The sequence below is a fragment of the Saccopteryx leptura genome, chromosome 4, assembly GCF_036850995.1.
Source record: "Saccopteryx leptura isolate mSacLep1 chromosome 4, mSacLep1_pri_phased_curated, whole genome shotgun sequence".
Lineage (NCBI taxonomy): Eukaryota > Metazoa > Chordata > Mammalia > Chiroptera > Emballonuridae > Saccopteryx > Saccopteryx leptura.
In genome coordinates, this window is record NC_089506.1 from 103,449,795 (window position 1) to 103,462,622 (window position 12,828).

At 46.8% G+C, this 12,828-nt stretch overlaps 1 protein-coding gene across 1 annotated transcript in view; it reads right to left on the reverse strand.

Annotated features, from left to right (window-relative positions):
- Positions 1-5,158: 5,158 nt before the first annotated feature.
- Positions 5,159-12,828, reverse strand: part of SIAH3 (siah E3 ubiquitin protein ligase family member 3) — a 65,377-nt gene continuing 57,707 nt past the window's right edge. The window contains exon 2 of the mRNA XM_066383719.1: positions 5,159-5,859. Coding sequence (XP_066239816.1) covers positions 5,191-5,859 — 669 coding nt within the window. The 3' untranslated portion in view covers positions 5,159-5,190. The remainder of the gene's footprint in view (positions 5,860-12,828) is intronic.

Here is a 12,828-nt window from a genome sequence, read left to right on the forward strand (position 1 = left end):
GAGCTCCTGCTCAGCTCCCCTCTGCTATCCTTTTTGGCCTCCACCTCCTGCTTCTCCATCAGAACTTAACTGTGGCCACTCCCCTCACCTCCGTTCCTGCCGCCCTCCCTCTTGCAGAAGGACCAGCTCTCTTGTTCAGGTGACTTTAATCTGCTCCTTTGTTTTCTGTGGTCCCTTTTCTCACCAGCATGCTCAGCAGAATCCTGCAGGGAGGGTGTTAAAGATCAGAATCCTCATTCTCCTCTGGACCTCCTGAATCAGAATCTCTGGTTCTGAGACCCAGAAGTAAAGTTCTCTGGATAATTCTCAAGTACACTAATGTTTGGGAACTAAAACTCTAGATTTCAGAGTGGAGCCGGACTGGGCCTCCTTTGCCTGCTGAATTGCAGGGGGTCGGTTTCTCCTTCCTTTCAGTGAGTCCTCACTCGCACTGGCAACCTTACTGCACATTTTTTAGGGTATTTTGAAGGGAAGGGCAAGTATCTGGGGTGTAGAATTGTCCCAAGAGAAGACATGGCCTGGAAACAAGCCTGGCTCATGCCTATTCATGCTGGCCATTCGGTCCGTTTTGATTGCTCAGATCAATTCAAGGCATTCACTATAAGCCTTTGTGAGAGCAGGAAACAAGTGCTGGGAATAAGAAGGTGAGGGAGAAGATAGAGGTTAAAATGAATTGACAGGCAATAGGATTAGAACTCTCACTCTATCCTGATCTTGCGAGTAAGTAACAGTAGCCTGAAATTAAAGAATTAAAGCATGAAGGCTCCCTTGACAACTGATCTGATAGGCACAGAAGTAAATTTCAGGGACACTGTTGTCAGGCAGAGGCTCGGGACAGCTGAGATAAGGGCACTAGCAGGAAGGGGCCGGGGAGTGATGCCTGTTTCTGTCTCTGCAATCTGGTGAGAGGCTCGGTCCTTCTCAGGGCAACACCGTAAACTGAAATAGCATCAGGAGCAAATTAGTGGCTAAGGCTTTTAGTCACCTCCAGTGGCACTTCCTTCCTTACATCCAATTATAACTTTAAAGGGGAGGCAGAAACGAAAAGGGGAGGACGATAATGAAACATAAGTCAAATGTGGCAGCTGGCACATTTCTGATAATTGTACTTCCCTTGTAACCTTTCATTTCTATTCCCTCATGTGGCATGGTAGCCTGTGGGGAGAAAAAAAATCCAACAAAAACATAGAACAACTCTGAAGGGTTCAAGGAAACAATATCAGTGCAATTTAATGACCCTTTCCCTGGGAGACAGGGTAGCAGTAAAGCAGTGTTCTCAGTTTGCTTCTTGTCTTTAACTTCATAAGGTCTAGAGAATTGTATATACATCAGTTTAGGTTAAGTAAAGTGATTCTCGATCACCTTTCTCTTTCTTATCTCAATACCTTAAAAAAAAAAGGTTAAAAAAAGAGTATTTATAGTATAGCACTCAAAGTAAAATATTTTCATACAATATTGGAAAAGACAAACTCTAACCCATGTTAGAGTTACCTGTGTGATAACCTGATTAGGGGGGAAATGAATGCTCTTGAAGAAACTTAGAAACCTAAAAGTCTCTTCTCCAGAACAGTTTGTATTTTTCTCAATAATTTGTTGTTTTGCTAGCTTGGCTGTCAACTGTGTCCCTTTCAGTGTGGCCACTGGGTTTCGCTAAAGTCTCCATCTAAAGTCCCCACCTCATTGTGTGTATTGGAGATGTCTAAGCAGTGGTGTGCTGGTTACTGTTTAACAACTAGCTCTCAGAAAAAATAAGCCCAGTTTATAGCATTTGCCAATTTCTATGGGGTAAATACTACCATCCTGGTCACTTCAAGCTATGTCACTAAACATGGAGTTAAGAGATGTACTATAGGATATTATTATATACTATGTTCACTATACAGATATGATAGATGGAAATAAACTCTAGAGCACAGAAAGTAAAAAAGTAGTGAAATAATTAGTGATGAGTTTCAAATATATCTTTGTTTTTATAACTTATTTAATTGTAAATTTATACAATTTAATTTTTAATAATGACTGCGCTTAACATTTGGTTGTTGCAGAAATGCAGGTCAGGTCATACAAAAGAAATCGTCTTTAACAATCGGTCTCTGCATGATCTTGCATCTGAGATAGATCCCATCACTATCTGCAGGGGCAGAAATAGCCTTCTCTTCACAACTCCTGAAAAAAATGTCCTCAAAGATGCCTGAAGTTTCAAATACTGGTAACTTACTTCTTGCTGTTAAGTGAAGCTGTTCCAGGCCTTCTTTTAAAATGCAAGTGCTCCTCACTGGGTGAGTCATTAAGTCAGCACCTGGACTGGTCCTAGGCAAGCAGTCCCAGGCTCTGCACAGGACTCCTCCAGGAGCCCGGAAGGGGCTGAGGACCCTGCAGACCCCACTTGCCGGTTCTCACAACCCTCCTCTCCTCTAGCTTCCAGGGTGACCCGTTCTTCAAGCTGAGATGCTTCTAAAAGTGAATCTCTCTCCCTGCTCCCTCAAGTTTCCCATGACCAAGGCCCAGTTGACCCTCAGGCCACTGACAAGGTGGGAATACTGCTTAATATTTGAGTCAGCCTTTCTATTGCAAGGACACCAAGTTTGCAATTGATTTACTTGGTTCTAGTCATGGTTTCAACCACTTGATGTGTAACTTTGGGAAGGTCATTTCATGTCTCTGAACCTTTACATATTTATTTATTTTGGCATATTGAGAATTAACCTGAGACTCAAATGAGGGAGCCCTTTGTGCCTATAAAGCTCAACACCAGTTGGTACCAGTCTCTGTCTCTGTTCATTGTGTTCAGCTGGCTCCTTGTTCTTCCATTCCTCACATGTGGATTTGAAGAGAAGGGCATTCTTGGTAGCACCACAGATGGACAAAAATAACACATTTCTACCCTTTATTCTAAAGGATTCTAGGAACCAAAAGTATCAGTTCCCATTTAGGATCACTTTTTCATAACACAGTCTTGTGAGTAATAACTAGTTATTCCAGATTTGGTTCAGGTAACTCAGCACAAGAAGGCAGAGGTAATGCCTGCTGAAGCCACAAGGCTCTGTGAATACTAATTATATTCTTATTGAGGTTTCATTTGTTTATTTCTCCGGGCACCTGTGATGCTACACAAGTGCTATGAAAACGGTTGAGTACCAGACACCCAGTGAGTAGCTGTGGCTTCAGAGAGAACAGACCTGCGGCCAAGGAGGTCTTAGCTCCCAGGCATGGGCCTGGGGGTAAAGCAAGAAGCCAGGTGAGCCAGTCTCTCCCTGGGCTGGCCAAGTGGCTCCAGCTAGCTCCCGACCATCTGTTCAGTTTGAGGGGGGCAGCTGGTGCCCTGGTAAATGTTCTGCCATTCTAAGAGAAAGGTTGCAACCTGATGTCTACCTCAGTTGGTGACACAATATTTATTGACCCCTTAGGGCTGTAACAGAAGGAAACCTCAGCCCCAGAGTGGAGTCCCAGCAATCACTGTATGACCAAGGGGCACTTTGTCATTAAATCTTCCTCTGGGAGCTTGGGGTGTGGGCTGGCAGCACAGGTGGCTGGAGGATTACCTGGTCATTAAGGGGAGGTTGTTGTGTTTCAGGGTTGATTATTTTTGGTGGGGAAAAGATTGCTGATGGCAAGCTGCCTGAAACTAAGTACTCATTCGGCAGCCCAGGCCCAGGCAAGGTGGCCACGGCGAGGGAGTGGGGCAGACAGCAGAGCTGGGTGGGCGCTGGCCCGCTTGGTTCTAGTGAGCACCATGCAGGGCTGGCCATGCTTCTGCCCCCCTGGGGGCCGGGGGGGGGGGCAACAGAAGCGACAGAGAGGAGGGAGCAGAGGGCCCACTGGGAAGTCAGCCTTGAACAGAAGAGACAAAGTTGACTAAACGTGCTGTTTTCTTCAAATACATGAGGGATTGCCACAAGATGTTGACAATCTGTCCTGACAACCACAGGAGAGAAAGCCATCTAGGAGGAGGCAGTATAGCTTTTCATTCACGCTGCAGCAGGGTGCCGAATACCTACCTGAGGAGGATGACACTTGTGTGCTGAATGGGCCCTCAGAGCACCTTAGAAAGTGAGGAAGGGAAAACGGGCCTGCCCCACCAGCCAAAGGTCTGGCCAAGTTCGGGTCTATATGGCCCAAGGGCAGGGTGGGTGCCCTGCATGTTACAAACGTGTCCCACATCAGTGAGAGGGCTGCTGGCTTTACACCTTGATAATAAAACTCTCTTGAGGAGAGAGTCCCTTCCCAGAAGTGGGCAGCTGATTTTGTCCTTTGTGTTTTCAGCAGCTTCTCTTTCCCCACATCTCACCCATTACTTTTTACTCCTTGCTCAAAGGAAGGCAAAGAAGTTTTCAGAAAAGCACCAAAAATGTGAGGACTTGATTCCAGAGCAGGGAAAGATGGCACCGGCAGAGAGCACACCCACGGCAGCCTGGCAAGGAGGTTTCAACATCCACCCACTCCCGTGGGCCCCTGCATCCACTCAGGGGCCTTGCTGTGTGGTGGCGCCTCCAGCCTGGAGCCCCGGCCTTCCAAGGAGACACCATCTCCTCACACCCAGAGGCAGAGTGCTGACCCTGAGGTGCTTGGGAAGGAGCCGAGTTGTGTCTGAAATATATCTCTGAGCTGGCCAGATCCCCTTCCCAACCTGCCATACTCACACCCTTCAGAGTTAGCTTGCGTGGAAACAGACTGGAAAGAGAAGGAAGAAATGGTTTAAATGCCAAGTCTCTTTTCAACCCCAACAGTCTGCTTCATGGTCTCAATGGCTTTTGTTTATTTTGGAAGCCATAGAGAAGGGAATTAGGGGTGGTGGGTGATAACCATGATGAATGAATCTGCTTAAAAATGTTCTATAAAACTATTCCATCTAATTAGGACAAACATCACAAGAAGATCTTGAATCACAGGATGTTTACATAATATAATGCCCAAGGCAGACAGATACTAGATACCACTAAGCACCTGAGACAAAAAAGGAAGGAAGGGAGGAAGGAAGGGAGGGAGGGAGGAAGGAAGGAAGGAAGGGAGGGAGGGAGGGAGGGAGGGAGGGAGGGAGGAAGGAAGGAAGGAAGGAAGGAAGGAAGGAAGGAAGGAAGGAAGGAAGGAAGGAAGGAAGGAAGGAGAAGGATAAAAAGGAGTCTGAAGTCCTGGAATTTGGAGGTCCGAGGGGCTCAGGCAGCATTTCTCGGTGGGGGGAGGCCTCTCCCATCACATCTCAGCTTCAGAGGAGCAGACCTCCGTCGCAGTGATAGCAATTCCAATGGCAAGGCTGCCGTTGTCAGAGAAGAGCTGGGCCAGCGAGGTGTTGAGGACAAGGCAGTCCCCGTCCGTGATCACGGAGTCCACACACTCCAGGACAGACCGGGGGGTGGCCTCCCATTTGAGACGCCGATGGTTTCTGTTGAGCTCCAGGCGGTAGGTGAAGCAGTCGGCCTGGGTGGGGGTCCCAATCAGCATCATGGTAGCAAAGAACTGGGGGTGCCCTTCATGCCTCTCCTGTTTCCTCAGCACGAGCAGGAAGTGGTGGCCGAGGCACGAGTGCATGATGATCCAGTCTGCTGGGGCAGGGAGGTGCATGTCCGTGGCCAGGAAGACGATCTCGGCTCCCTGCAGGATGTCAACCCTGTGCATCTGCCGCAGGTGGGGCACCACCACCTCCAGGTGGCCTTCCCACTGGCAGGAGAACAAGGGGCACACGCAGGGCGTCACCTGGGTGGCACGCAGCTCTGCCTCCTGGCGGTGGAGGTGGTGAGGGTGGGCGTGGTGGCGGAGGTGGTGCTGGGCGCGGTGGTGGCAGTGGTGGTGGGTGAGGTGGTGATGGGGGCAGCTGCCTTGCTCAGGTGCACTCTGAGTGACTGCGCGGCGGCTGGACACATACTGCAGGACAAAGAGAAGCAGCGTTAGTGGGGGTGAGGTCGGTCTCCCAGCCTGGCCGAGACTCCCCTGGTGTTCAGAGTGTTCAAAGCAGCCTCTCCAGTGCACGTAGAGGAAACTTTATTTCTTAAAATATGAGAACTGCCGGACTGTTTCCAAAGTGGCAGCCCGTTCAAGAGCCCCATCAGTTATGGAAGGGGGTTCCAACTTCTCTGCATACTCATCAAATTTGTTTTTCTCTCTTTTGACAAATATTTTTGAGACAAAATTGTTTTACTAAATTTAGATGCTGAAAATTGTGAGTTCTTTCTATGTCATTTCATTGCAGTATAGAACCTAAATTTACCTAATTAAAAATAGAAGCTCCTTCCAAAGATTCCTCCTACAGGAAGAGATTTTCTAAATCTAATGGAATATTTTTTTAAAGTCTAAAAAGGAAAGTGAGGGTCACAGCGGATGCTTTGGGTAGTTGAGATTCAGAAAACTCAGTCCAGGAAGATGAAATATTTATGCCTTTCTGATTCTTTAATAAGATACTCCTATAAATAGGCAATTTCCTCCCTGGACCTGCAATATGATGGTCATTAGCTGTAAAGAACAACAACAAAATTTTTTTTGTTTTTGTTTTCTTGACTCTGTCAATACTATGTACAGGTCAGTGGATTATTCCTGCCTATTTCATCATTGCTATTATTTTTAAAGCAAAATTTCAGTCAGTGCCCATCTGTCCTTCCAGTGCTGTCAGGGGCTGTGCCGCTGTGGGTGCTCTTCCCGTGGATTCGAAGGCAGCTGGTGGGATGTGCAGCTGGTTGATGCCATGGGACAAGTCCCCAGAGAGGAAGCCTCCCTTGGGACTCCTGGGACTTCGGCCTGCCGGGCACACTTCTGCTCTGTTCCTGTTCGTTGCCCTGAAGCAGCTCCCCAGGGTCTCACCATCAGGCAGCCTTCACCCTGAGGCTCTCCTGACCTTTCATTCCCCATAAAAGTGCCCCCACAAATGCCCTCAGAAACACCAGGAGCCGAGAGGGTCCCTTCTATCGGGTATCAGTAAACATTCACTGAGCACCTGTGGCAGCCAGACTAAGAGTACAGCCACAAGCAAAAGAAATAACCCATTTCTTGGTGTGGGTAGTGCAGACATTCATGTGCATATAATTAATTTGGTTTTCACGAGGGTCCTCCCCAAGACATGAGGACTGTGATTCATATTTTTCAGATGAAGAAACACACTTCCCGTAGTAATGTGGCTGAGGTTGAAACGCTGGTCCCTGAAAGACGGGGGTTCATTCTCACACCTGCTCACTCTGAGTGCAGCAGCGTCCCCCACACCTCTGTATCCCCCCTCCAGCTCGCTCCTCCATTCCTCCAGTTCTTTTTTCCCTTTCATTAGCCTGCAGGATCCAGGCTGCACTCCAGGCAGGTGGCCATCACAGGGAAGTCTTTCTTTGTGTACTTCAGGTGTCTTCGGGCACTTCCTCCTCATCTGGCTTAGGGGACAAGGGCTTAGGTCTCTCTTCACACTCACCATCATGGCTGTTGGAGTTTCCATCTCCCCGGGCTAAGGGTGTGGCTAAAGCTAAGGCCTGGCTAGCTTCCCTTTCATTAGGGCATAGGGCATAGAGTGTGTGCGCAGTGTGCTTGATGGTCACTCTGGTGGTGCAGGTGACCTGCAGGCAAGAGGGGCCAGACTAACTGGTCTTGAGTTCTTGGCTCCAACTCCCAGCTTCTGCATCTCCCGCTGGTAATGCCGCAGACCGAAGGGTGAGCTAGCTACAGTAGCTCCTGTCCCTGGATGGCAGCTACAGGGCAGTTGACCATCACACAACCTTCACACACACACAGGCCCATGAAGGAGCAGGCTGTGTCCCAGATCCTGCGCACACTTACCTGTTAGTGTTAAGTACAGGGAAAGGAACCAGTATGTAGCTACTAAGTGTCAGGCACTGTGGAAAGTAAGTATTTTTTGCATAATTCATTTAATTTTTCATAGGAATAGATCGATTTCCTCTTTAAGAAAAATAAAATTAAATCTGGTTTAGTTCCGCCAGACAGAGAAAGACAAATACAGTATGATCTGACCTACACATGAAATCTAAAAACGAAATAAACAAAACTGAGACATAGATGCAGAGAAGAAACGAATGGATGCCACAGGGGAGGTGTGTTGGGGGCGGAGTAAAATATGGTGATGGGATTAAGAAGTACTAAATGGTCACAAAACAGGCTTCGGGAAGTAAGGTAAGGCATAGGGAATACAGTTAACAATATTGTAGTAACTATCTATGGAGCCAGGCCGGCACTTGAATTACAGAGGGAACACTTTGTAACCTATATCAACCTGTTTCATCTCACGGCACACATAAACTAATTACTAAAATTCTGCGGCATACCAAAAAATACATATTTTTTTGTCAATCTGACAAAAAAAATAGGTATACTTATGATTCATTCACACCAGATGGTCATTGTTTTGTTGGCTGTTGTCATTATTGTATTTGACAATCTAAGGGAAAGAAGTCACTGCCCCTGACTAAATAGTCAGGCGTTGCATGTTTTAAATGTTTTCGTGCCACACCAGTGTACCACTTGTGGCACACCAGCTGAAAACTGCTGGACCTGTATGAATGTCTAGCCTCTGTGCTATACACCTGAAACTAATACAAAATAGTATTGAGTGCAAACTGTAATTGAAAAATAAAATAATACACATAAATAAAAATCTGACTTAGTTCCCATCTGCCTGCTGGTGGCATGTATCATTTAGTCAGTAGGTGAGGGTGGGGATGGGGGGCTCCCCTATTGGTTGGGCTTATAGAAGCCCAGGGCTCACACACTCCATCAGCAAGGCGTGAGGGCCCCCTCCCTGGTCCTTCTACCAGTCTGAGGACCTGCAGAAGGTCGGCCTCTTCTGCTGAACTCAAGAACATCTGGTCTTGCCTTCACATGGAAAGCCCCAAACGTTGTCCCCTCTCCCAGCCTCTGAGAAGCCCCTCTCTCACTAAGTCTTTACAACAATCATGAGAGAAACACTGTGTTTGTCTTATCAATGAAGGAACTGATACACAGAGAGGTTGAGTCACTTGACCAAGGTCACACAGGTTACAAGGGTGCGGCTGGGAGTGGAGCCCAGATCGGTTAAGCCTAGGTGTCAGTGGGCTCTGGTTTGTTTCACAGGTTACTTGGCCAACAGTGTTGATTAAGTTAGTTTTCCCATTAACAAAATATTTATCTCAAAATATCCCCTAATATTTATTAGGGAATCAGGTGAAATAATGCCAAACAGCTCTAAGACTACATCAAGTAGTACATTAAGATGGCATTTCCATTTAGATGTGCTTTGGGGTAAAGATGTGGCAGCCTTCTGCCTCAGTCCTTTCGTTCTGTGTCTATCCTGGTCAGCTGACCTCTGCACCTGGGCAGTATCCCGGGCTCAGCACAGGCCAACGTGAGGGTCTGGAGAACCTGACATTGCACTGGACTTGGGGCCTCCTGTGCCGGAGCTGATCCATGATGACAAACATTCTGAAAGTCTCATCTCAGAAACGATCTCTGGGTAAGTTATTTTCAATACCTTTTCCAGATCCCTTTTCCCTCTTCTTGATGCCATTCTGTGTAGCTGACATCAGAGGTGTGAAATCAAAGCAGAGAGGGGGTGGCAAAGAAATACTTTGATCTCCCTGCCTTCAAACTCTTGCCAGGGTCTTCCATCGGCTGAACCCAGTCGGTGCGCAGAGATTGCACTCAGCAAGGGACGGCTCCCTTTGGAAGTGGTGCTGAATGAGGCGCACAGGTGAAGAGGAAATGCCCACCTGTATGCAATGTCTCTATTCCCTCTTCTGTGATGTTTGCTATCTGACCAGGCTGGCACTCCTAGGCTGAGATTTGATGAGGATGATGGAGAGGTGGAAAGGGTAGATCTAAGCCTACAATTCATTAAGCCATTCAACAAACATGCTATGTACAAGGGGCTGAGAAGGCTGAGCAGAATAAGATCGTTTCTGCCTTAGTAGCTTACTATAGTTATGTGTAATATATGCAAAATGTAAAAATACAGGATGCGCTAGGGGCTCTGACAGTACAAATGGGAGAGGTAGCTACTCTAGTAGTGCAAAGTGATATTTACAGGGGGCAAAGTGTGAAAGGAGAATGCTCTAACGAATAGGCAAAAGGTGGGCCATGGTGCTGGGAACAGCTGGAACATATTGCCCAAGACTTGTAAGTGGAGCCGTGGCACCAAGGTGGCACCCAGTCCTCAGTAGAAGTCAGTAGCGGGGGTGCCCAAGAGATAGAACATCATGTGTTAGGGAGCTCCTGCAGGCAGCACCAGCAGAGCTTGTCCTAAGCTGGCACTCAGGATGGGGCCGGCCGCCCAGGCCCCACTGCAGTCCAACTGTTGGACCCTAGCAATGGTCACTGCACCTAGACTCTCTCATTGCTTCCTTTCGGCTTCGTCTTCTACTAGCTTTTTCATTGTTTAATTGCTGCATGATAACAAAGAAGCTGGGGTATACGCTAAAGTGACAGAAGTAAATGACCATGCAAATAGAGTGAGACATTATAGATCACGGAGAACCGTGAGCTTGTTGTGCCCCAAGAAGGAGCTAAGAATTAAAACAGCCTTGTTCTTCTTTTCTTCCTGCTCCATCTTCTGATGTAAAATATGTTTCATTAAATGATCTTTGCGTGAGTGAGGTCACAGGGCTGCTGGCAGGGAGGAGGAATTCTTTTAATTGGCAAAATGCTAATCGTTTCGGAAAATGAGTTCTAATCTTTCCATCTAATACAGTGGATGTGTGAGTAATTACTTTCCTTCACTCAACTGTTAGTGCAACATTAGTGATTACGCTAATTAAAACTAATGAACTCTTACAGACAGATAAACCCCAGTCAGACCACAGATGCCTGCCTTCTATTGGCTTTACTTAACTTCCCATTTGGAAGAAAGATCTTGAATTAACCTTTAGAATGTTGTGCAAAATTGGGTTTAAAATTGTTAGGCTTTATGGACTGCATATAATTCTTTCCCCAAGCATTAGTGAGACCATTTTCACTGAGGGTGTAATTGAATTTAAAAATGCTTCCTTAATTTGATCAGCCACACTGCCGTGGTTGGTAATGGCTCTCTCTCCAAATTCTGGCGTCCAAAGGCGAAACCGCCCCCTGGAAAATCACGTGAGCCTTTCTCCAGCGTCTGCTCCTTATACTTGGAGGAAGGTTTTGCCATTCCACTTGTTTCCAGGAATAGGGCCATGCTAATGCATTTCAGCTGAAGGAGGATTTTAAACCCCCCCCCAATTTCAAATCAAAAACATTTGCTCCGAGTTTGCTCGGCCCCCGTTTGTGAGAGTTGATTCACGTGCTGTCCGGTGCTGGTGCGGGGGAGGGGCAGTGACGCTATGAGTGCATTTTACACACAGAGAGGAAGGCCGGGTGGGTGGGGTGACATGCCGGGGCAGAGTAGTAGGATAAAGTCAAGCCCTGGGAGTCATGTTGGCTAAGAAGAGAGAATGATTGTAACTCCCAGGTCCTACTCTGTAGTGTTAGGAAAATTCTCCATGTTTCTGGGAAGGAAGGTTAAGGCAGAAGGCTGAGTGTTGCCCGCTCCATTTTCCTGCGGTGCCCTGGCTCCCCACTTCTCTTTTACAGAAACTAGTGTGATGGTACATGTGCCAGCAAAATCCGGGAGGACTCTAGAACAGTGGCCCCCAACCTTTTTTGGGCCACGGACCAGTTTAATGCCAGAAAATATTTTCACGGACTGGCCTTTAGGGTGGGATGGATAAATGTATCATGTGACCAAGACAAGCGTCAAGAGTGAGTCTTGGGGGATGTAACAGAGGGAATCTGGTCATTTTTAAAAAAATAAAACATCGTTCAGACTTAAATGTAAATAAAACAGAAATAATGTAAGTTATTTATCCTTTCTCTACGGACAGGTACCAAATGGCCCACGGACCGGTACTGGTCCGCGGCCCGGGGGTTGGGGACCACTGCTCTAGAAGGCTTCCAAACAGAAATACGTTAAGCTGAGATAGAAAACAAAAAGGGGGCTTTGATCACCTGGGATAGACCATCCTCATTAGAAAGTGTATCTCACCCTCCCTTCCCCGCAGACTTAGTATATATACTTGGTTCACAGATGGATGAGGTCTTCATGTGGACAGCATGCTAATGTCTATACTTTTCTTTAAACTACCTTAGTGGAGAGAATGTGATATAAATGTGTACATTTTTAACCTACGCCCTAGGGACTGTCAAATCCCTAACCAGGAATTCACACTTTGAGGTGATCATCTAACATTTCATTGGCAAGGCCACACTCCAGAGATAATGATGACAATTGCCTCAATTAACATCTATGTTTCTGATCCACACAAGATGCTGCTAATTAACATGTCTACAGAGGTTTTCATTGGTCAAATCAGTAGTTTGTTTATGAGCATAATATATGGATGCTAGAAATTTCTCCTTGATGAAATTCATGGTTTTCAAGCTATGAAGATTGGTTAAAATATTTCAGAGAGACTTTTTACTTTAAGGATGGGCCCAGATGCTTTCCCGCTACTATCCCTGTATCTGACCATCAGTCAAGGGCTTGTGGAGGTCTGATGCCATCATGAAGGATATCAAAATTTGCCTCTGATATATTACTGCATACACAGTTTCTTTTTTTTTTTTTCTTTTTTCTTTTTTTTTAGCCAGAGAGACAGAGAGAGGGACAGATAGTGATAGACAGACAGGAAGGGAGAAAGATCAGAAGCGTCAGCTCATAGTTGCAGCACTTATCAGGCATCCCCAAACTACGGCCCGCGGGCCACAATGCGGCCCCCTGAGGCCATTTATCCAGCCCCCACTGCACTTCTGGAAGGAGCACCTCTTTCATTGGTGGTCAGTGAGAGGACCACTGTATTTGGCAGCCCTCCAATGGTCTGAGGGACAGTGAACTGGCCCCCTGTGTAAAAAGTTTGGAGA